The sequence below is a fragment of the Hemicordylus capensis genome, chromosome 1 (assembly GCF_027244095.1).
Source record: "Hemicordylus capensis ecotype Gifberg chromosome 1, rHemCap1.1.pri, whole genome shotgun sequence".
Taxonomy (NCBI): domain Eukaryota; kingdom Metazoa; phylum Chordata; class Lepidosauria; order Squamata; family Cordylidae; genus Hemicordylus; species Hemicordylus capensis.
Window position 1 is genome coordinate 338124282 of NC_069657.1, and position 24188 is coordinate 338148469.

General features: G+C 42.2%; 1 protein-coding gene and 1 long non-coding RNA gene across 3 annotated transcripts in view; one reads left to right on the top strand and one right to left on the bottom strand.

Annotated features, from left to right (window-relative positions):
- GOPC (golgi associated PDZ and coiled-coil motif containing) overlaps window positions 1–23640 on the bottom strand; it is a 37255-nt gene extending 13615 nt beyond the window's left edge. The window contains exons 1-5 of one of the 2 annotated variants that reach the window (XM_053278411.1): window positions 23091–23640; window positions 8531–8695; window positions 7094–7117; window positions 2866–3041; window positions 1602–1767 (exon numbers count right to left, since the gene is read on the bottom strand). In XM_053278411.1, coding sequence (XP_053134386.1) covers window positions 1602–1767; window positions 2866–3041; window positions 7094–7117; window positions 8531–8695; window positions 23091–23402 — 843 coding nt within the window. In that variant the 5' untranslated portion in view covers window positions 23403–23640. The remainder of the gene's footprint in view (window positions 1–1601; window positions 1768–2865; window positions 3042–7093; window positions 7118–8530; window positions 8696–23090) is intronic. The other variant, XM_053278486.1, reaches the window with a different exon arrangement.
- On the top strand, window positions 12063–17912 carry LOC128337498 (uncharacterized). Its single transcript, XR_008312299.1, has 3 exons — window positions 12063–12159; window positions 16122–16165; window positions 17487–17912. It is a non-coding gene; the product is annotated as an uncharacterized LOC128337498 (long non-coding RNA).
- Window positions 23641–24188: the final 548 nt, after the last annotated feature.

The window sequence follows — 24188 nt, forward strand, 5'->3', positions numbered from 1 at the left end:
AGCAACTATGAAAAAGGCCAATTCCATGCTAGGGATTATTGAAAATAAAACTCTGAATATTGTATTGCCCTTATACAAAATATGGTAAGGCCACATTTGGAGTACTGCATGCAGTTCTGGTCATAATATCTTAAGAAGGACTTTGTAGAACTGGAAAAAGTGCAGAAGAGGGCAACCAAGACGATCAGGGGCCTGGAGGACCTTCCATAAGAGGCAAGGTTACAACATCTGGGGCTTTTTAGTTTAGAAAAAAAGGTGACTAAGGGGAGTCAGAGGTTTACAAAAATATGCATGGTGTGGGGAGAGAGAAAATTTGCTCCCTCTCTCAAACTAGAACCAAGGGTCATCCCATGAAACTCAGTGTCAGGAAATTTAGGACCAACAAAAGGAAGTACTTTTTCACACAGTGAATAATTAATTGGTGGAACTCTCTGCCAAGGGATGTGGTAATGGCCATCAGCTTGGATGGCTTTAAAAGGGGCTTCTTAGACAACAGCTACCATGGCTTTAAGAGAAGCAGAGCTGAACTGTCTGGGGCTTAATACAGAAACAGTAGTCATAAGGCTATTTAGGGAGATCAGGGCAGGCACACAAGGAGCACCAACTGCCCATACGTCTGGGCAAAGAAGCTGGCAACCATTCTAGCACCATCACCTCCTTGGCATAGTACATTTATACCAGCATAATAATGGGCAAAGGCAAGTTCCAGTACCAGTTTTCTTTGAATTGAAATTTTTATTAAGTTACTTTAAGGGTCCATTTATAAGGAAGACAGGAGAGGTTCAAACAGGTTAAACACCAAACACAACACATCTCTTTATGCCAGCTCAGGGATCCTAGCAGGTTTTCACTAGAAAGGAGGGTTCAAAACCATGAACCTCACTGGGTGGCTTTAAAGAAGTCACTATCTCAATCTAATCTACTTCACAGAGCTCCTGCAAGGACAACATGGAAGCAGGTGGGACAGAACCACTTACTCTGAATTCTTTGGAAGAAGGGTGGGATTAAAAATAAAGTATTTCAGAAGTAACTGTGAAATAATCTTTGTACATATCAACACTCAAGAATTTGAATGTGTGGTAAGGTTTTCTTTTCTATAAACTGAGGCAGATACTCAAAGTGGCCTATACTGAAGACATAGCAAGAACCTGAACTGTCAAGAGATGTTTGTGGTGAATGCAGATATTTTGCCCTTGCAATGTTGGATAACTTTTATGAAGTTACTAACCAAAGTTCCACATTATTCCACATTCTGATACAGAATATCATGATTTCTCCTGAGGTTTCAGATATGTACAACCTCAGCTTCTCAACAGATTGTTAGCCCATGTTGTGTGGGGTTGGGGATTGTGTGTGTGTGCGCGCACACAAGCTTTACAATAATGCCAGGGCTCAGCAAGTCAGGCAGTTGACCAGGGTGCCTACTTGAAAGGGGCACAGCCCTGATAAACTAACCAGAAGTGGGGGGACGCCAAAAAGCAGTCTTCACCAAGGGCTACATCTGTCGTAGGGCCGACCTTGAAGGTAAAGTCCCCAAATTGAAGATAAAATTGATGATAAAATTTCTCAGTGTTGACAAACCGTACACTCAGAAAACATACATGTCCTGGGGGTGCTTGCATTGGTCGTTTTAGGTCATTACGGCCACGACAGGCTCTGATCACAGTTTTGTGTCGGTGCAGATGGATTTCAGCTTCTAGCTGGTTCCAGAGTTTATCATGAGCAGGCCCTTTCATATCTCTGCCAAGCAACTGAATTTGCTGGACCCTGCATAACAAACAAAACAAGCAAAATACATGAGCCAATATGTTCAACTATCCTTTGTTTTGCCTTATAAAGTCCAGGTTCTCAAATCTACATAGCTAAAGTCAGTATAGCAATAGTAGCAAGAAAAAGATGGGAGTAGTCATTCATAGTCAAACGGTATAATGAGGAATCCCATTTCCCTTGAGACACCAGTTCTGTGCACAGCTGGGAGGGAGGAATGGTTCCTTTAAGGGGCAGGGGAGCCGCTGCCTACCTGCCAGACCCCACCCTTCTGCTTTCCCCCCACAGGCTTTCTCATTAAAAGCAGGTGCACGGGGCTTCATCGTGCCTCTTTGCAGCCCCAGTCAGCAGCGCCTCGGAAAAGGCCAGCGTGCATGCGCACGCGTGTCAGCCATTTCCGGGGTGCTGCAGACTGGGGCTGCAGGGAGGCATGCTGAAGCCCCGTGCACCCGCTTTTTATGAGCGCCAGCGGGGGGAAAGTGGCAGGGCAGGGGATGGCAGGTAGACAGTGCCTCCACTGCCCCTTAAAGGGAACGCCCGCCCTGCAAACCGGCTCAAATACGGGTCCACAGAACCAGCACTCCCAGAATGAAGCACTGAGTGGCTCCGTGCACATCCCTTATAGAGAAGAGTTATATGATTCATCCTTGCCACTGAGCTCTAGTTCCATCCAGCACAATCCACTCAGGGCCTTTTCCAACCACCACAATTGGCAAATTGGTGTTGCTGCCGGAGAAGCAGAAAGAACATACCAGGAACCGTGAATTAGCATCTGCTTACCTCCTGAGAAGAGCTACAGAAACCCTGCCAACACCACCACACTACAGCTAGAGCTCCCCCCCCCCCGTTTTTTTTGGTGAGCTCCTTGTGGACAGGCTAGTAACTTTTAGAAAAATGCTATACAGACTACTAACATTTAGAAAAACATTGTAAGCTGCTCTGTGAGATAGGCAAGAATATAAATCAAAAGACACATATTCACTCTTTTAGTTATGCCTTCCAACATGGTCCCCAGAAATACCCTGGGGTAAGGCATACCTTGATTCTTTTACAACTCTAGCTCAGAATTGTATGACAAGTAGCTGAATGCTTACACACCTTCCAGCTAGCTCTTTATCTAAGTATTTGGCTGCAAGCCTTGCCCCATATACTTCAGCCTGGAGCACTGCTATGTGTCGACGAAGTGCCTCATTTTCCTTCCTAAGCAGCTTCACCTCAGCTTCAAGTTGAGCTTCTTTCACTTTTTCTTTCTTGCTGGCTTCCAATTCTCTTTCCTATCAAATAAAACATTCTAGTTATTTTAGTCACAAGCTATACCATTCAGTTATGTTAATATGGAAACCGCAAGTACATCAAGATATTTATTTCACCTGTGCAGAAAATACAGTTCATCAGACTTTTAAATATAATAAATTTCTCTTTTTGAAGTAACCTGGTTTAAAACAAAAGCCTATCCAAATGCAAACATTCATTCAGGTTAAGAGATTATATGATCCTCTTATAAAAGCCTACTGTTCTTTGTAAAGAAGACTGTTGGGGAAATGTCCTCACCAGTTATCGTACAGCTTTATGGAGTGTTTATGGCTTGACACTGGGGATCAGGGACTGACAAGTCACTACATGTGTGCTCCCTGGGGTAGACTTTTACTCCTATTTAATACCTAGTAATACCTGATCTCTGCAACTGGCTCAGAGTCAGTACAACAAATATAAATATTTAGAATTCTATCTGCCAATCAAAAAAATAGACATTTACCTTTCATCTCACAGAGAACAATAGCAAAGGAAAAGGGGCAGGCTGCAAGGAGCACTGGAAAGCACCACCTTCTACGGTTGTTTCCAACCAGTACCCATCTACAAAAACCTGTCAAGCCTTCAGGTCATGAGATATACTCTATCTGGGAATATTTTAAAGAAATCCCTTTACTGGGTAAGATGCGACAAATGTACACATTGCAACAGTACATTCCATGGACAGTCCATTCTATCTTAGTAATATGTTGGTTGATATTCTGCAAATCTGCACTGTAAGGGTAAAGTTTCATTGTGTTTCACTCATGATCTGCTGTTTTACTAATTAGTACATACACCTGTTACCTTACATAATATGAGGACATTTTTAACTGAAGAGCTAAGCTGCTTGCAAGGTGAGTATTCTAACTTGCAAACCACTGAGCATTACTTTTTATCTTCTACTCTTTTGCAGTTCTTACATTTTAGTTTTAATTTTTCTATATTTATCCATTTCAGTCAAGGTTTTATTTTTCCCCATCATTTGTATGTGGGCTAGTTATCCCATGTGTTGCATTCAGCATGGTCTAGCTATGAGTATATTTGTTACATTGTTTAAACTTGCCAGTTTGTTTGTAAGAAACTATTTATTATTACATGTGGTTTACTTTGGCTTAATACCTTTGTTTGAATTTGTTTGTTTATAAAAAGCTATTTATCATAACCTTGGTTTAGTTAGTTTATATATATTTGCTATACTGTTTGATCTGCTAGTCTGGCTGTGAGAAGTTATTTATTATAACGTCTCTTGTCCTTGCACCTGAGGTTTATCTTATTTCTATTTTTATAAGGTTATAATTATGGCTTGCTCTTTTCTATTTTTTAAATTGTGTGTAGTTTCCTATAGTTCCTTTTTATAACTTTCTCTTATTATCCTCATTGGTGCATTTTACATGTTATAGTCCCCCAAAGACGAGTTTTTACTAGAAACACGTCGGGATCTATTCTTTAAAAAACTTCTACTGCACCCATTTTTTCTTTCCCATTTGTTGGCATGGTGCTTTTTCCTCCTGTGGGCTTCAAACATGCACAGTGCAACAAAGAGATGCAAGGCTGATTCTCAGAATGAAACATGATTATAGCAGCCAATTCTGCACTTTTATTTAGGAGATATCTAAATGATAAATGAAATTTTTATTATTTAAAACAGTTTTTTCTTCGTAGTTTAAAGCAATTCATCCTGACCAACATGGCGGGGGGGGGCACTTGCCTTATCTTGTGCACACATTGGGTACTTCCTGTCACTTCCGGTCAGACTAGGCAACGGAGTGGCAGGGAGGTACACTGCCGCCCACTGTACCCTTTTAAAGTGTAGCACCAGCAGGGGGGAAATGGCAGGAGGGATAAGAGCACCCTCCCCCACCAGTAAAGGCATCCCCCCCACCACCGCCTTCTAGCTGGTTCCATGCACATCCCTATTGTCCATATACCTTATACCCCTCACAAGGTGATTTGTGTGATGAATCGGGCAAGCTACTTGATTAGAAAGAATTGGCTTCCTGTAAGCTACAGTCATGTAAAAATATTCCAGTGACCCAGCAACAAGTTTAGGCTGTGGTACTAGTGCTATGGCCATGTTTGGAGTATCGAGTACCGTTCTGGTCACAGTATCTTAAGAATGACACTGTAGAACTGGAAAAGGTTCAGAAGAGGGCAACCAAGATTATCAGGGGCGTAGCACACCTTTCTTATGAGGCAAGGCTACAGAATCTGGGGCTCTTTGGTTTGGATAGAGGTGTATAAAATTATGCATGGAGTAGAGAGAGTGGACAGAGAGAAACCTTTCTCCTTCTTTTGCAGCACTAGATCCAGGAGTCATCCCATGAAACTGAAGGTCAGGAAATTTAGGACTGAAAGTGTGAAGTACTTTTTCACACAGCGCATAATTGATCTATGGAATTCTCTGCCACAGGAAGTGGTGATATCCACTAGCTTGGATGGCTTTAAATGGGGCTTAGACAAATTCATGAAGGACAGGTCAATCAATGGCTATTCGTCTGGTGGCTATAGGCCACCTCAAGATGGCTCTGAATACCAGTTGCAGGCGAACAACAGCAGGAGATGTTGCCTCCTCACCTCTTGCCTCTGGGCTTCCCAGAAGCATCTGGTGGGCCACTGTGTGAAACAGGATGCTGGACTAGACAGGCCTTGCGCCTGATCCAGCAGGGCTGTTCTTATGTTTAGTAATTAAAATTACAATAAATAAAAGCAAAAAGGCTTTATAAGCAACTAAATAACTAAAATAGGTTTCCTTTAAAAACCAGATCATATATAGGAGGGAATTTTAAGAAGCATAATATACAAATTAAATTCTCATTTGCTTTCCCTTTTTTTGTTGTTTTAACCTTCATTCCCACCTGCAAACACAAAAATAGTATCCAAATGTTGTTCCAAGACAACAATGAACTTTTCAAACCCAAACTCAAGGGGGAAAGTTACAAAGAAAGTTTTAAGGAGATTAGGACTTTTAAATTTAGGGAAAAACACAAGGAGAAAGAGCATGACAGAGGCTTACAAGACTATGAGGTCGTGCACATGGCCTTCGGCTGCTGCTTAGACGGTGGGGGTGGGACCCTGCGGGGAAGGGCAGGAGCTTGCTTGCCTCCCTGGCAGATGAGCGGCAGCCTTCTTTGCCTCCGCTGCTCCGCGCATCCACACAAACAGTGGCATGGTGAACACTGGGAGGAAGAGGACTCCCCCCTCCCGCATCCCAGAGGGCCCCGTGCCACAAGCATGGCGGCTGCTCACAATAGGGCAGCCACGGTGCACGACGCGGCCACTCCATCCCCGTGGCTGCTGGAAATGGTAGCGGGCTGGGCTTAGACTCTCTTCACAGCTATCAAGACATTCAGAACAAACAAAAAATCACTTTGCAACTGGCTTTATACATGCAGGCAATGGACTGCTAGGGGAAATAAAAGCTAGGTAACACACTATAGCATAAAATGACAAACACCTTTTAACATAATGCTTAACATATAAGAAATGCTACAGCATTATAGATTTTGACCATAATCCAGACAGCTATTTTAGGATTTCTTGCAGAACCTTTTTTTTTTTTTTTAAACAGTTGACTATTATGCCAAATCACAAGCTTCTTTTGAAACTCTTGGATTTCAAGAGCAGTTTGAGTTGCAGTCCAGAGAGCAGATGTTCAAAAAAATACAAGTTCAAAGCACCAATTACATTAGCACAGAGTTCTTAGCCTGGATCTCTGGATTGTGACCACTTGCATTAAAAAAAAAATAGCCTACCACATTTAGACTCCATTTCAATCTTCAGTTCTAAATTCATGAGTTAGTCATAGCAGTAGCAATCAATAGCAACAATACAAACAAGCATATCTGGATAGAACAGAACATCAGTTCTAAAAGGAGCATTGAACAGACACAGTTGCGTGGCTAAGAACTGAGGAGACGGAAGACTCTAACTAAGATTCAGTGGCACTAAATGTTCAGGCCAATAAGAAGAGCTCTGCACAACACAAATGAACTGCTTTGAAAAAAACACAGATAAATGCAGCCAGGAAACTTACCATATCCTCCACAGAAGGGACAGACTTAGGAGAAAGAGAGTGAGTTTCATGATTAGAAACATTGGCCAAAAAGAAAAAAGAAAAAAACTTATGGAAAAGGCCATATATTAACTAAGAGGCTTTTTATTCCAATCAGTAATCAAGTTTTACTATGCAATGCTTGGTTACAAAAATTGGCCTGAATCTACAGATACTCGTCCCCTAATGATCCAAAACATAACAAAGCCTGCATTATAATAAAGAAATATTTTAAAAGCAAGCATGAGAGTGGTGATAGAACCTCTTTTGTCTCATAACAGGTAGCTTTTAAAAGAGGGCAGGACCAAATGCACTTTTTCAGTTCCATACATTTGTTTTTTATTCAAATTTCAAAATACCTTATTTCCTTACGTTTTGGACTTTCAAGTGACACAATTTTCTAACAAGCCCATTCCTATAGTCTATTCATTAATTTGCATCTGGATCTAAACCATCTGTACTAACCACAGGAGAACCTTGATAATCACAGTTCCAGCACCCGCAATTTTGCATATCGCGGTCAGGTAATGGACATCTGGCCTTGCTATATGTAGGGGGGAGATGGCGGGGGAGGTTAAATCTTCATATCCACAGGTGGCTGGAAATGACCTCAGAGGTCATTTCTGTCCACTATTTTGTGTTAGGGGGCCATTTTATGGCTCATTTACTTTTTAAAATGGGGGGGGGGGAGTTATTTTCAGCCAATTTTAGGCACCATTTTCACTCGTGGGCAACTCTGGAGCATGGTAGAGCACTTTATTTGGCTCGATTACTAGTTATGGGGGCAATTTTGGGCAGTCTGGGAACCTAACCCTCTGATTCCTACAGCCCTAATGTTGCATTATCCACAGATTTTCTATCCACAGCCCCCACCCCCAATGGAACAAACCCCCCATGAATAACAGGTTCTCCTGTATACATTTCCACTGACATGCATGAAACTCAAAAGAAAAAAAACCACTTGGATCAATCTACAATAGCCCAGACCTTCCAGAATCCAGTCTTATTCTAAAAGAAAGAGTGATTCAGTTGGCACCTTGGACGGGGGCGGGGCCACAATTGTGCAAATAGTTTCAAAGAAACCAGGCTGCCAATGAAAAGGGCTGCCAAAGCCTGCAGGGGGATGTGGGAAGAGCCCCAAGTGAACTACCCCCACCCAGCCCCAGGCTCCAGAGAGCCTCAAGCGAGCTCTCCCCTGTCCTTTTCAGGCAGCATTTGCTGCCTGACAGCATCTATTTCCCTTTCTCTTACTGGAAGGAGAGAAAGGGAAATAAAGGGGACAGGGACTATTTTCTATGTAAACCGCTTTGAGAACTTTGGTTGAAGAGCGGTATATAAATATTTGTTGTAGTAGTAACAACAACATAGATTAGAGAAATAATGCTGCTGTGAAAAATGCTCCATACAAAGAGTACTTACCAACTTTGCCTTTATTGCCCCCGAGTCAACATTCTGACCAGTTTTGGCATGGAGCTGAAGCTGAATGGCATGAAGTTGCAATAGTTGATCATGCACCTCTTTTTCCAACACTGCTTTTTCAGCCCGTGTTTCTGTCAGTTCCGATTTCAGATCCACCAGCTGTGCCTGGAAGATACAACATAGTTCAATAATCAGTGAGATATATACAAAGTTAGAGGAAGTTTACAATTATTTCCTATCCTCCATATTTGTCCAAAGCATCTATATCCATTATGCAGCTTTTAGACCAAAAGCCATCTATCATGACTAAATGGAATGCTAGTTGAATTTTGATATTCACTTTTGATGAGAACTGTTTTACAATTTGTTAGGCATATCTTTATGTATTGTGAGCCACTGAGGGCAGTCTGTTAGTGGAGAGTCAACTCTTCCCCAACCCGCAACCCCAACCCCCACCCCCACCCCCACCAAATCCCCACTTTCTTTCATTCATATCAAGAAGCGGGGACTTGACCACTGGAAAACCCACCTGGAAATAAGTGGCTCCTCCACTGCTGAACAACATGCATCTTAGGGGAAGCAGAGCTCCCATGAACAAAAGAAATGTGTACTGTATTGACCTAAATCCAAGACTAGGTTTTTTTGAAGTTCTTTGATGTTAGAAATCAGGGGATCATCTTAAATTCAGAGTCCTCTTCCTTTGGGGTAAGTATAGCTATAACCTGTATTTAACCTCTATTTTTAAAGGGGCTCATCTTAAATTTAGGGTCCTCTTGTGTTTGGGTAAATACGGTATTGGAGGCTACAAGGAGCTTTGATCTATTCAGGCACTTTGGAATGCAATCAAATTCAGGAACTTGCACTAAGTTATGGAGATTGAGAACAAAAGAGCCCCTTGTCCTGGTCATCACCTAAAGAGACACCGAGTCCTACCTCTCTCAAGCAATCTTTGTCACCTGGGCGGGGGGGGGGGGGGGAATTGAGCCTACAAGTCTTCCTGCCTTTAAGGGCACTAAGTCTAAAGAAATCCTGTGCTGTCTTCCCAGTTATTGGTCCAATCTCTCTGTTCTTGCTGTGAACGCTCTCAGGTCACAGTCCCTGCTCTATCACACTGGAAGTTAATAAGGTCTGATGCTCAGGTTTTGGCAGCACAAGTTGCCAAGTTACTTACTCCAGAGCAGTGGCAGCTGGTGCTGATCAGCTGGTGAGGGGGGTGGAGGATGAGCAGCAGCTGTGTGGCTGGATTTCTCTTCCCACCCACCCTGGCTACCTCTCCCTTTCCCTCACTTCTTGCCCTGACCAGAGCCAGACAGACTGATCCCAGAGCAGGGTCTAAAGGCACAGGATATAGTCATCTTGATGTAGTCAGCACTTATATGCTACCTTTAGGGTTGGGGGTGGGGCTGTGGCTCAGTGGTGTAGCTTCTGCTTTGCATGCAAGAAGACCCCAGGTTCCATCCCTGGCATCTCCAGGAAGGGCTAGGAAAGACTCCCTTCTGAAACCTTGCAGATCCACTATCAGCCAGTATAGATAATACTGGGCTAGATGGACCAATGGTCTGTCTCGGTATAAGGCTGTTTCCTATGTCATTAACCCGGTTGGGTCCAAACCTAACAATAAGGTTCCCTTGAAAGTAAGGAACTTTCGTTTGGACCCAGATGGGTGAATGACCAGCCCACGCAGCTCCGGGTGGGGCAAGAGAAATCAAGTGATACAGTTGCTGCTTGTTCTCTGCTCCCCTAGCTGATGGGCAACAGCTGCCACTGCTGCAGAGGATCCTTCCACCACAATCTTTCTCCTTTTACTGAACTGAAATCACTAGGCTGCTGAGACTTCAGTTGGAACATTGGATTGCAAAATCCAGAATCGATAGCAAACTCACTACATTTTAGTGAGGTGACCTTGAGTAGGTCACCTTAAGTGGCGCAGCGTGGAAGTGCTTGACTAACAAGCAGAAGGTTGCTGGTTCAAATCCCCGCTGGTACTATATCAGGCAGCAGCGATATAAGAAGATGCTGAAAGGCATTATCTCATTGCGCATGACGAGGCAATGGTAAACCCCTCCTGTATTCTACCAAAGAAAACCACATGGCTCTGTGGGCGCCAGGAGTCGAAAATGACATGATGGCATACTTTACGTCTACTTTACTGAGTAGGACACCTGCTGTACTGTCTTGGTCATTTTCAACAACCTGAGTCCATGGGAAAACATTTTGTGGGCTACATGAGTATAGTCTTGCATTCTGACTGCCAGAGTTCCAGGCTCCCTGCACAGAAAAATCGAGAGAGATTCCAAAAGACAACTCCCAGATAGATGTTTTAAGGCCAATTCCTTCTTTGAGCAGGTCTGCTCAAGCTAACCTCTTGTGGCTGACTGCTTGGAAATCTCAGCGCTCTGCTAGACTTCTGTGGGCTTGCACTGAGCCACAGTCTTGAATGCTGCATCTGCACTACCCATCCTTGTCTTCTACTGGAGGACTTAAAGGACCCCAGCTTTCACCTCCCCATGGGTGGCAAGCACTCCATGGTGCTCGCCATACACAAAACAATAGACTTAAGGTAGCAGTACTTTATCTCTTTTTCCTTCCTCTGTCCCTTCTTCCCTTGTCTGCATAACCATCACTCTCCTTACCCTCTTGTACTGCCCAAATACAGTTTATATTCTTTGCATTGCCTGTATAGTCTCTGGGAACTCTTTATTCTTGGTGCTACCATGGTGGCCAGATACTCCCATTTTGCACTGTGCTTCTGTTATAGCAATAAACTTTCACAGTTTCACAGACTGAGTCTCCAGGACTGTTGCTCCTCTATTCTAACACGGATATTTTACTGCGTCGAGACTGCATTCCTTATTATGCACACTTGCAAGATGTGTTTTCAGAGTTAATTCCCCTAACTTGAGTAAAAGCATGATACAGACATGCTAGTTTACATGTGTCTGAGTGACACAGTAAGTCTTTTTGTAGAAAGACAGGACACAGATTAAGAGCAAAATGAGAAGGAAAAAATCTGCCCTGAACACACACATAAAAGCCTCACACCAAATGATAACCTACCTAAAGTGTAGTAGGAATTATTTCAAAAAGGAACTTTTAAAATCTGTGTATGCTCCCTCCAGTCCCCAAACACAGACTGAATCTATTCAGGGCAAACTAGTCATGCAAATTGGCCCCATTAGTACAAGCATGCATAGTCTTTCTATTCCCCACATACAGAGTCCAACTTCTTGTATTCCACCCAAGTTTACCTGGCATAGCTATCCTTGTTACATACTACCAAAGTTTATAATTCACATTAAGCAATAAACCAAGTGAGAAGATTCCACCCTTTCACAAAAAAAGATTTAACCACCATGACTCTGACAGGGTTATGAACTGCTGTCCTTTGAAAATTCGTATTCATTGATTTGGTGTATATGCATTAAGATTTAGAGAACACAGAAAGAAACAGATCCACTGGATTATGTAAAGATGGAATGTCTGGAACAACCAATCAGAATAATCCACAACAGAAAGACATTACATACTAGAAGAAAAAAGAATGCTTATGTTTAAATTCCAAATAAGTTTGGCAAATCATACTCCTAACTGTCAGAACAGCAGAAGAACCATACTTAAGCAAAGAACAGGTATACTAACCTATACTTTAGCAATGAAGGCCCTTTTTATGGGAAGTCAGTTTAGCCTCCCTCTATGCAATATATAAATTGTGTAATAGTCATTTTGTTTTATATAATTTAAGGTTTTAATTGTTGTTTTTCAATTTGTAAACTGCTCAGAGATTTTATATGGGGTGGTATATAAATGCGGTAAAATGAATAATTCTGCTTTCTGGGATCTCTAGAAAGTCTCAAATACTCAATTGAACTTTAGGGGCATTAAAAATACATATTAGCAGTTCAACACAGTTAAGTAGTAAGTTCCAATTGGTTGCTTTGAAGACTTTTTAAAATGTTCTAATTTCACTATTTAGATATGAAATAGGAGTTTCCATGATGGCTTATTCTTACTGCCATATCAAACAATAGAACTGTAGTGGCTTACCCAATGTCTTAGTACGCCTTTGAAGAGACTGGATTCTTCAAAGAATCCTTTAAAGGTAAAGCAACCTTTACGTTAGTAGAGAGTAAGGGAGTGTTTTCCTTTCTGTCAACAGTAACAAAAATGGCTAATCCCCAAGTACACTGGGGAATATTAAACTGTAAATGTTTTGTGCCTCAGTTCTTTGTTACAAGAGAGACAAGACGTCTACTACAGTCTAAACAATAGCAATATGCTGTAATTCATCATCACTGTTTTCTTTTACATTGATTATTCTTCTGCAGCTGTAAGAGTTTAGGAGAGACACTCCTCCCAACTGCAAACAAGAACAAGCAAATCTTGCTGTGTTATAATTGCTGTTTTGGACAAGTACCCTGCCCGAATATATGATTAGTGAACAGAAAATCAAATGCTAAGTAAATGACTTGTTTCTTACAAGTTCAACAGGAGTGATTTTCTCTGAACAAAATATGAAAAGACATTGCCAGCTATTATAAATATATGAAAAACTGACTGTCCTAAACTGCCTAGTAAGACACAATACTTGCACAACTGATTTATAAGATTTGCCACACGATGCAGTTATAGCCACTAGCTTAAAGGTTGACTTAAAAAAAATTCACAGTAGGACAAGCAATGGCTATTCGCCATGATAGCTAAATAGGATCTTCACGTCTGGAGGTAGTATACCAGATTACGAGTTACTTGATATTCTAGGAGTCCTCCATTTGTGTGAGACAATGGCCTATCTTATTCAGCCCCGCTACTGCCCCACATGAAGAATGCATCAACCTTGAGCTGTAGCTGCATACTGCAAAAGAAAACAAAGACGGCTTGTTTACCATTACCAATTAGGCATCAGTACTGGTCTTCTCAAAGAAAAACCTGATAAGATTCTGTGGAATGCCAGGGTTCCTAGCTCAGTAGAAAATGGGCCTTTCTAGGCAATTATTTGTGAGACACTACAGAAATGTTGATATTTATAGAATACAAGAAAAATAAATGTTTCACGTACCACTCACAAAAGGTGCCCAGTTTGGAGTGAATTCCCCATTGCTGTTCACCACAGTCCCACTCTCAAGGTCCCCCAACCCTCAGCTTCTCAGAAGGCTTAGGGCAGGGGCGTAGCAAGGTTGGAGTGGGCCTGGGGATGAGATTTTAAAATAAGTCCCTTGCTGCAGATTAGCAAAGGAGACTTTCAATCATGCAGTGTGAGCCTATGTATGTTTTCTCAGAATTCCTAACAAATTCAGTAAAGTGTGCTTCCAGGAAGTTTTTCACATGGGGCTTTTAAAGCCTTTTAACACACATCTCTTCTGGAATGGAAATGCTGCATTCACATATTGGCCAGATTTACCTTGAAGTGCCTGCGAGTTATCGGGGAGCAATTCACACAATTCGGGTTTTCCACTGCTCATTAGAGTGTAGCCCGATTTGTATCTGGGGTTGGGGGGGGGGGGAATTCACTGTTTTGCATTGGTTTTTTGGGACAATTTTGATTTCACAGTAAAGCCTCTCAGTAAACTCACAGTAAAGCCTGATGTTTGTAGAAGTCCCTGGTAAGTGTGTGGAGAACTGCAGCCTCAGGCAGCAAATCTAACCACACTTAGCTGGAAGTACATTTCATTGAAACCTAAAGGATTTACAAGCAAGGAAAGCATGTCTACTTAAAAATAAACTCCATTGCATTCAACTGTCTGCAATCCTTCCCTGATAAGTGCATACAGGATTGCACATGCGCAGGGATGTAAATCAAACTAAACTAATTTGCACTCCCAGCATATTTTGCTCCCTATAGGAGACCAGTAAGTCCCATTGAAGCAAGGAATATAGGCGGGGAGAAATAGAGAAGAGCGCAAGAATTAGCAATGTTCCTCAGGAGAAAAAGAGGTGGGGGGGCAAGGGGGGAAATGAGGAATCTGCCTCTTCTTGGTAAAATTTTAAGACAGATGAGACATGCCAGAGCTCAAGGAGCTCCTGAAGTTATGCCCTCTGTCTTAAAAGTTATTCTCCCTGATCCCCAGTGTGGAAGTAGGGCTGTTGTGGTCTCTCACTGTACTGAGATAAAAACCACTCTATGCAGGTGCTCAGAACCAGGGCTGTCACCAGCCCATGTGTGGGGCTGGGAGTGAATCAGAATGTGCAGGGCCTCCTTAACATTTCATATCATTACAGAATCATACTGATTGAGGACATACAGTGTAAATAGTGTGAGTGAGGTTTCTGGACACGTTCAACCAGCTTGGCATTTCTAAAGAATAAAAATTAAAATAAGAGCACAACACATGCTTCACAGTTCTCACTCAGACCTTCTGGGTTACAAAACAACTTGAACATAGTGCACTTATGAATAAATGAATGAATGATATAAATATAATATTGCTTGTTCCAGAGTTTTGTGTAATTTTCTGCCATGAAACAAGCCACTTATAGGACTTTTGGGATTTTTTTAAAATTCAAAAAATATTAAACCAACAATTTGTCCAATCCACTTGAATTGAAATATACATATTCCTCCTACCCTGCCCTACATCTATGCTCAATACCAAAGCCCTATACCATGTCATTCCAGGTGATCAAAGGCTGGGGCAGAAAGCGGGGTGTTTTACCCTTTTTTATGAAGGCAAAGGGCAGATTCTTCCATATGGGGGTGGAATGATGGTCGGGGGGTGGCGGGGCTTCTGCTCCAGACATTTTTGTTATGTTCTGCCATTAAACAAGCCACTTATAGGACTTTTTGATAGTTTTTTTTTTAATTAAAAATTAAAAGCCAGCAAATTTTCCAATCTGTTTCAAATTAAATATTCAGAGACTTCTTAGTCTGCCCCAGCTCCCCCCCCCCCCGCCCAATATCAAAGCCATATAGCAAGCCAGTCTCTATATATCCAGGAGGGGGGACCACAAAAAGGAATTCACATTCTACCTCCATTACTGGCAAAGGCTGGGCTGGCTGGCCTGGGAAGAGTGTCTGCAGAGAGCTGTGGTGGGCAAGGGCTGCCAGCACTGTCAGCTCTGCCTGCCTCCTTCCTTCCTTGCTGCCTGAAGAGCTTCAGGCTTCATTGAGGCATACACAGAGGCCTCTCTGGAAACCCTGCCCACCCAACGATCAGCTGGGAGGCAGAGAGAGAAGGAGCTCCAGCAGCTTGCAGGCTGCTTAGATTGCCACACAAGCGGGAGAGAGGGTGAACAGAGCAAGAGGGACTGGCTGAGGGGGTCTTGGGAGGGCAGACTCTGTGAGCCTAGGGACAATTGTCCCCCCTTGTTCAAGGGACCCTACACCCCTGGCTTGGGGGTTGCTATGGTGAAAATGGCGCACATACCGTTGTCTGGATACAACCCAATATTATTTAACTTGTCTCCTCATGAAACTCAATCATTTTGAACTGAGGTGCTATGTGTTGCTGGTTCATCTTCCCATCCATGCACCTTTTCTACAGTACAGTTTCCACCTTAACTTTCCCAACGCATATATGAAGGTCTGCCAAATAACTGCTAGAGTATTCCCCTTTCAATCATTGCTTATATTTTAACTTTTTTCTTTAAATTTCAGGTATCTTCAAAACGCAAGTAAAAGTGTTAGTTTTTCAGCTTAAGGTACTAAAAATATAGAACTTAATTTATTTCATTTGATTACAAGGAACTCAGGGTGGTATACACAGACATACACACGCTTTATCCTCACAACCACCCTGTAGGATTGGTTAGGCTGAGCGACTGGCCCAAGGTTATCCAGTGAGTTTCATGGCTCAGTGGGGACTTGAAACTGGGTTTCCTAAGTCCTAGTCTGATTCTCTACTCTGGCTCTACTGATGTCTCCTTTTCTTGAACACAGCTATTTGTTACTGTGAATTCAAAAGATGTACAAAATGGAAGACCCAGTAAGATTTTATTATTACAATAAAACTTCTCAAAACTATAGTAACATTAAACACAAAGAAATAGTATTAAATAGTAAATACAATTATAACAACCATACAGATCATAAGAGTAGGTTCATATAAGTGCAAAATAACTAAAGGTTCGAACAGAAAATAAGTTTCCAGTTAAAAAACTGATACTACCAAATAGAGATGTGGCTTATACATTCTTTTACAATACAGAAATATAACTTTAAAAAATCTACTTCAAATTTAAAATAATGTGCTCTTTTTTTCCTTTTCTCTCTTACAAGATACCTCAAAGTATCAAAACTTAGCCACTCTAACCTCTTCATCAGCCTCCATATTTGAGTACCCTTTCCCTGGATTGGTGCACACAGAATACAACCAAACTTTTAATGCAGTTAAGAAATCAGGAGTAGGCTACGTAATCGCACTTCCTACCAGCAGCCTATTCTTTCCCCAGTCTCCCCGCTGGCTTTAACTGCATTTAAGGCAGGACGTGACAAATCCCAGCTGCCATGGTGTCTAGAAATTTAACTGTTGCACCCGGACAAGGATATTCTGTGGTAGAGTTATTTACTAAAACATCTATTTGCTCCAGGCAGCCCTATTTCTGTTCCAATTATGTAACTTATCAAGGGGATAAAGAGTAGCCCATTTACCCTCCCCCTTCACAATGTCTGACATTAAGTCCAGTAATTTTGTCAAGTTTCCATTATCTGGTTCCTAAATGTTTGGATTGGGTCCTAGATCCACAGAATATATGTAAAGGTTTGGTTGATTTAAGCGCTAAACTATCATCATCATTAAGGCTTATCGGACTCCATACTAGACCAGAAGCTGATGTTAAGATACAGGACCAAAAATGTGTGCACTGGCCCCAGTAAACTCCAAAGCTTATTTCTGCTGATAACTCTTTAAACAATAACTCTTTTAAACTCTTAAAGCCCATGGACCAGTTACAGCTCTTTAATTCTTGTTAACATCTATCTAAAATCATACCTGCCCAGCTCTAAATGATTTTGTGTCTCTAGGTCTAGAGAAAAGAATCCTACTGAAGAATGAAGACCCTGAAGAAATAAAACTTTCTTCTCAGGCACTTCTGCTGAGCATTGTTCTATTCTGGATGGACTTTTCTGCACCCTAGTAAACTTTTGGAATTGCACATTACAACAGTCTGTAAAGGTTAATGATACTCTAAAGTTCTGTCACTGAATGATCTTAATGTAATTACTTTATTCCAACATGCAGATACCCATGCCTGCTACTACTTATTATCATTGTATTTTTATTGGGTTTTGCTCATTGGTTGTTATTGCTGTCTTGTCCATAATTATAGTTCTATTTTGGACTTAACAACATCACATTGAAAAGTTATAGAAAGACAGATTTCAATATACTGAGAGTATAAGAAGCGTGAATCCAGTGGGAAAATGTGAAATTAAAACAGTATTCCATCATTTATTCTTTGGGAATTTTTATATTCAGTTTTGTAAATAGGTCTGTCCTTATTTTGGTTGTGAGATGGATGATGAATAAAAGAAAACTTGAGCCAGAACTCATGCTACAAGATATTCTCCAGTGTCAAGGTCGAAATATTCTACATGAGCCTCAAGATCATGGAAATTTTCCTGCTACATGTCCAACTCAATTCTAGCCATGCTTACTTGTATGCTTCACTAACCTCAACAGAGTGCACTTGCAAATAAATGTGCAAACAATAATAGCCTTATAGTACAAACTTATACATGTCTACACAAAGTAAATCCTACTGAGTTCAGTTTGGCTTACTTACTATCAGGTTTAAGTGGACTGCAGCCCTGGAGGCTTCATCTGGTATTTTTATGGCTTAGAAGCAGTACTATCGAATTAAAATTACAAAGTACAATAAATAAATGAGACTGTCAGGATTTTGTTTTTAAACTAACAAGTACATATTCATTATACTATGCTGATCACTGTATTAGATACCAAATATGAACAGCTCAAGTAGCAAAGAATTTACACACTGTTACAGAATATAAATGCAGCATAATCCATTACATTACATATATGTGGCTGAAAATCATTATCAGTTTTATTACAGTGTTTATAATCAGTACTTGTAGGCAATGCATGGTTTTTGTTGACAAAACTGCATTTGATAAAATGTCATATGCTACATACATTTTTACTCCTGGCTCTACTCCTTATTGCACTTCCCCTTACTGTACTCCCACACCAGTGATCTTCACTATTTTTCAAGTGGGGGCCACTTTGGCAAAAAACCTTCACTGTAAGAGCCTACACTTCCTGCACTCTATGCATGCCTTCCAAGATGGTGCTGGGACTCAATAGGGATCTGTTTTCCTTAAAGGACACCCCAACCCCTGAGCTAAGCACAGTACTGCCACAGTAAGATTAAGTGTCTCAGTGCCAGGGGGACTGTGAGTATTCTACTTTGGTCAAAGTTTCACACAGGCCCAATAAACAATTGGTCAGAGAGCTGCACTTAAGAGCTGGTGGAGGTCACCACGGGCCCCCGAGCTTTACAATGAAGAACACCACCTCATACATTTGGTGTAATGTTTCACTTTTTGTGGTGTCTGTGCCCATACCTACTGAGATTTAAGTGCCCCCCCCCTTGTCTGCCCTCAAGGTACACCCCAAGCTGCAAAAGATGTTGTGGCTATCCCATGCTCCAATGTGTCAAGTACAGAAGATGGTACATTTGAAAGAGAGACACCATCAGTTATTTCTGCTGGAGAGGATAGAAGTTGGTACCAATTGCAGACCTTTTCAAATCCAGAGCCCTCTTTAGACAATTAAAAAAAGTAGGGATGTTGTATTCACATACAACAACCTGTGTGTCCACAAGCCCCCTGCCACCTGCTCTCCACACTTACATCATTTGTCTGAAGAGACAAACACTGTAACTATGCACAGATGCTTACTGTGATCAGAAAGCAGGCCCCAGTCTTCAGTCATCTCTCTTTTTAGTTATTTTTGTTCAGTGGATTCAAGTTTCCCACGACTGATTTCTTTCCTTTTCATTCCTAAAAACTTCACAATTTTTAAGTGCTTGGGACAATTTCAAAACTTAATATTTATCAATCTCCTATATTAAGTTCATTAAAAAGATTTATACATGGAACACTTAAACTGAGTCCCTGCCATCTAGTAAGGGTGCTAACTTTCTCTCTTGTAAGTACTTTTATGTCATTTGAGCATGACTATATACATTCAATATTCTTGGGACAGAAATTGGGTTTTATATACAAATTATACATATACAACTCTTTAAAACTGACATACATGATGTAGCTGAACATACCATGCTACCGATGACTAAAAGTAGTACAGGAAGCTTAGAAGAAAGAATTATAAAATGGCAGTCCTTGGACACACCTTGCTTTTCAGAGAGCTAACCAAACACCATAATTGGAAAACTTTTTTGTTTCACATTTTCCAGCTGTCATTCAGATTAACATTGTGTGTGCCAAAACATGTTTCATATGTGCAACTGTGGAGGAATGAGTTTTGCTGGTCTCCACTTCCCTCTGCAACCTACTGTGCAACCTGAAAATCCCACCCTGAGGGTCCCAGAATCCCAGGAGTCCAGTGTTCTCGCTAACCTTTTTTCATCTGTGTGCGGAATGAGTTTCGTTCCAAGCAGCAGTATCAAGGCAGTGTGCGTGCACATATATTCAAAATGGAGCCTTCCCGATTCAACCTGAGTGGGATCTAAAATTAACTGAGCACGCATCAAGAAACTTGTGAGCACCTTAAAAGAGAACACTGCCCAGGACCATATTTTTGGGAAGCGCAGGCAGCTGCAGATTGAAGGAGAGATCAGCAAAAAAATTGCCTCTCTTCATTAGTGTTTTTGGTATATGCAATGTTGGTCTGGATGTCAGTCTCCATTTTTAAAAAAATAATCTAAATCATTATTCTACAATTTATTTGCATGTCTCTTTCATCTAGCCTTCATATCTCCAAAATAACCCCTTCTTTCACCTCTAAAGCACTTTCTGAAATGGAGAACTGTCTTGTAACCCCCCACAAAGTACATCCTGACAGCCTCCCATATCTACAAAAATGTGAGCCTATTCATATGACACAGGTTGCCCGAGTAGGGATTCACAAAGCTGTGTAAATATGTTGTGAACACGGTCAGACTACTATGTACTTCAGAATTCTCTCTCTACTGAAATTGAAGTAGTCCATTCTTGGATGGGAAAGACATCTGGAATGCCCCCTGCCAGTTTATAAACATTTATATGCTATTTATATGCTAGGAACATTTATATGCTAGGGATCCATCTTATTTGTTTGTTATTTCTCTGTGTAAACCGCCCTGAGCCATTTTTGGAAGGGCGGTATAGAAGTCAAATGAATGAATGAATGAATGAATGAATGAATTTTTATGTTACATTATAGAGGAAACTCAAGGCAGTTCAAAATCAAAAAATTTAGCACACACACAGCAAAAACCGAAACCAAAACAGTAGCACAAAACATAAATAAACCAAATACTTAAAGGAAAAAGTCAAACAAAAAACAGGACAGGAGCATTGCCTCGTTTGTTTTTTAAAGCAACATCTGCCCCCACTACCACTGTAGAACACTCTGGGCTGCTGTGCCTCGGCCCAGCACTCTTTAATGGTTGGAGGCCCCACAAAGATACTTAGTCAAGGGTCCCATAGAACAAGCCCTGATTGGGACCAGTGTTCCCTCTAAGAGGGATTCCCAGATGTTGTTGACTCTTAACTCCCAGCATCCCCAACTGCAACAGCCTTTGCTTGAGGATTATGGGAGTTGTAGTCAGCAATATTTGGGAAACCCTGTTAGAGGAAACATTGCCTGGAGACTGGAGCTATATTTGAATTAGTTCTAAAAAATTATTCCAAAGACTACAGATCTTGGAAAATACATAAAAAACAGTGTGTGTGTGTGTGTGTGTGTGTGTGTGTGTGTGTGTGTGAGAGAGAGAGAGAGAGAGAGAGAGAGATATTTATAGAGTACACCTCAATATTTCTCCAAGGCTAGGCATTCAATATTGCACTGTTTCCACTACAACGCCGCCCCCCCCAAATTACCTCCTTGTGCTTAAGTTTAGCCAATAATCAAAAGAATAACTGACAAACAGAAAGTGGCAACAGATAATTGGATGCGGGGGTGGAGTATACAGCTCCCTCATACCTAGGGACTGTTTCCTTCTCCCCTACCCCATGTACTACAGCAGGGATTCCCAACCAGTGGTACTCCAGAAGTTGCTGAACTACAACTCCCATCACCCCCAGCCACAATAAATTTTAGCTGAGAATGATGGGAATTGTAGTTCAGCAACATCTGGAGTACCACTGGTTGGGAATTTCTATATTACAGAACTTAAGAAATCTCAAGTGACAAAGAGCCCAGGTGCCTAGACATTTGACTGTGGCATTTAGGCTAAGATATTCAAAGATAGAATTATTTAATAAAATTTGTATTTGTCCCAGGTAGCCCTGTCTCTGTCCTAAGTATGTTACTTGTAAAGAGGATAAGAAGCCACTTTCCCCACCACCCACACGATGTCCATCACTTTTTTGCCAAGGGTCCATTGTCTGCTTCTAGATCCAAAGAAAAATCTGTCAAGGCCTCATTTTCTATATATTTTTCCAGAAACTGTATCCCATTCTCCTCCAAGGAACTCAGGACAGCATCAGAGAGATTTCCTCCTTGCTCATCTTCTCAAAACCACCATGCAGGCAGGCTAGTCTGAGCACACACAACTCCCAAGATCCCCTAGTGCATTTCATAACTGATATGAAGTCAAGTACATCCACTTCAACACTAGCCACGACATCACCACCCTAGATATTTAGATTTGTTTCTCCTTAGTTAACATTTCCTTGCCTCAGCATCAGCCTCTCAACCAAGCTATGCAAATATGATATATTTATTTTATTAATACACTATCCATGCTAATTGGGCAAAGAGGCACTGTTTAAAGTGGTGGACTCTTACATTTAAGAAGGAGAGAGCAACTGTCCCTATTCAACCCAAGAATAGCAAGTGGCTGTTTCAGGGACCTGTGTGTGTTTAGATTATAAGTCCATGTGCCCTCACTTAAGGCACAAACGACCAGGCTCAAACTATCATACTTCGGACACATTATGCGAAGATCCAGCTCCCTTGAGAAGTCCATAATGCTGGGGAAAGTTGAAGGAAGGAGAAAAAGAGGCCGACCAGCAGCAAGGTGGATGGACTTGATTACAACAGCAATAAATGCACCACTGAGAGACATTAAAGGCCAAGTTGAAGACAGATCATCCATGAGAGAATTTATCTATGTAGTCGCTAAGAGTGGACACCGACTTGACAGCACTTAATCAATCAATCAGTGGAAAAGGGGACCACCATCTTATTCCTCTTTTACAACGAAACTTTTCTGTTGGGCGGAACTATAGTACTCAATAAACAAGAACAATAATGCATCCCCACGATAGAGAGATCATTATTTACTTCCTCCTACAGCATGTCTCCATGGGAAGAAGTGTGTGTCGCCCCGACATGTATTTTAATGAACATTAACTTGCTCCTCCTACAGTATCCCCCAACCCCGCTGCCCTTACAGTACGGGCGGCCAGCCAGCTCTTCTCTCCCCGCAAATTCACCTCCAACTTGTGGTTGATCTGGGAGACGGTCTGCGCCTTGTGGCAAAGCTGGGCGAAGCAGGAGCTCAGGCTGGTCATCTTCTGCCTCCCCTCGTAGGTGATGTCCGCCTGGTCGGGGTCGACCTCGCCCAGCAGCAGGTCCACGTCCACGAAGGCCTTGTCAAACTCCTTCTCCAGCACCTCCAGCCACCGGAACATCGACAGCCCTCCTCCGCCAGGGGAAGAGGAGGACGAGGAGGAGGCCGCCGCCGCTGCCCCGCCACAGGCCCCGGGGCCCGAGCCCCCACAGGAGCCTGCCCCCACGCCAGACATAGCGGCTGCTCAGCAGGACAGACCCCTCCGCAAAGCGCCCCCGCGACGGCGCCGCCCCCCAACTCCTGCCGGCGCCCGCGGGACGGCCCCTCCCCTCCAGTGCCCGCGAGGCGCGACAGGCAGCGTTGGCTTCAGCTCGAGACGCGGCAGAGAGGAGTTCGGTCCCCGAGGCGCATGCGCTGTAAGCCGCTCTGCTAGCCGTCCACTTCTAGAGAAAGCTCGTTCTCTTCACTCAGCCGGTAGCAAGAAAAACCGATCCAAGAAGGTCGGCGCTCGGCTTGTTCGGCCTGCCACAACTAAGACCAGCTTGCCAGGTCGGTTGGGCCGATCTCCCAACATCATCGATCGATGGAGCCTTTCCTCTGCCAGAGTTCAGTACTTCAAGAACGGCGCCTGCCTGTTCAGTCTTTTTGTCCCGTTAGCGCTCGGGGAGACATTCACTTATTGACCCCATCACAAGGAGCATTTGGAGTAGCTGAGAACAAGCTGGGTGTTCTGACATTCTGTAATGGATATCGGATGGCTCATTTTCAACGTGCAATTCTTCTACAAACTGTTCTGGGGTGACTTTGTGCTAGAGTTGCCAATATTTCATTGCCAGAATGAGGGACACAAGTGGGAGCGGGAGGTGTATGCAGTGGTAATCAAGAGCCTGAGTATCTTTGACATATATGTAATTGAATTACATGCTATTGAATAATGTCAGCATTGTTATTATTTAGAGCATATTCAAGTTATACCACTTTTCAACCAAAAACTTCTCAAAATATAGCAAAAGGAATAAAA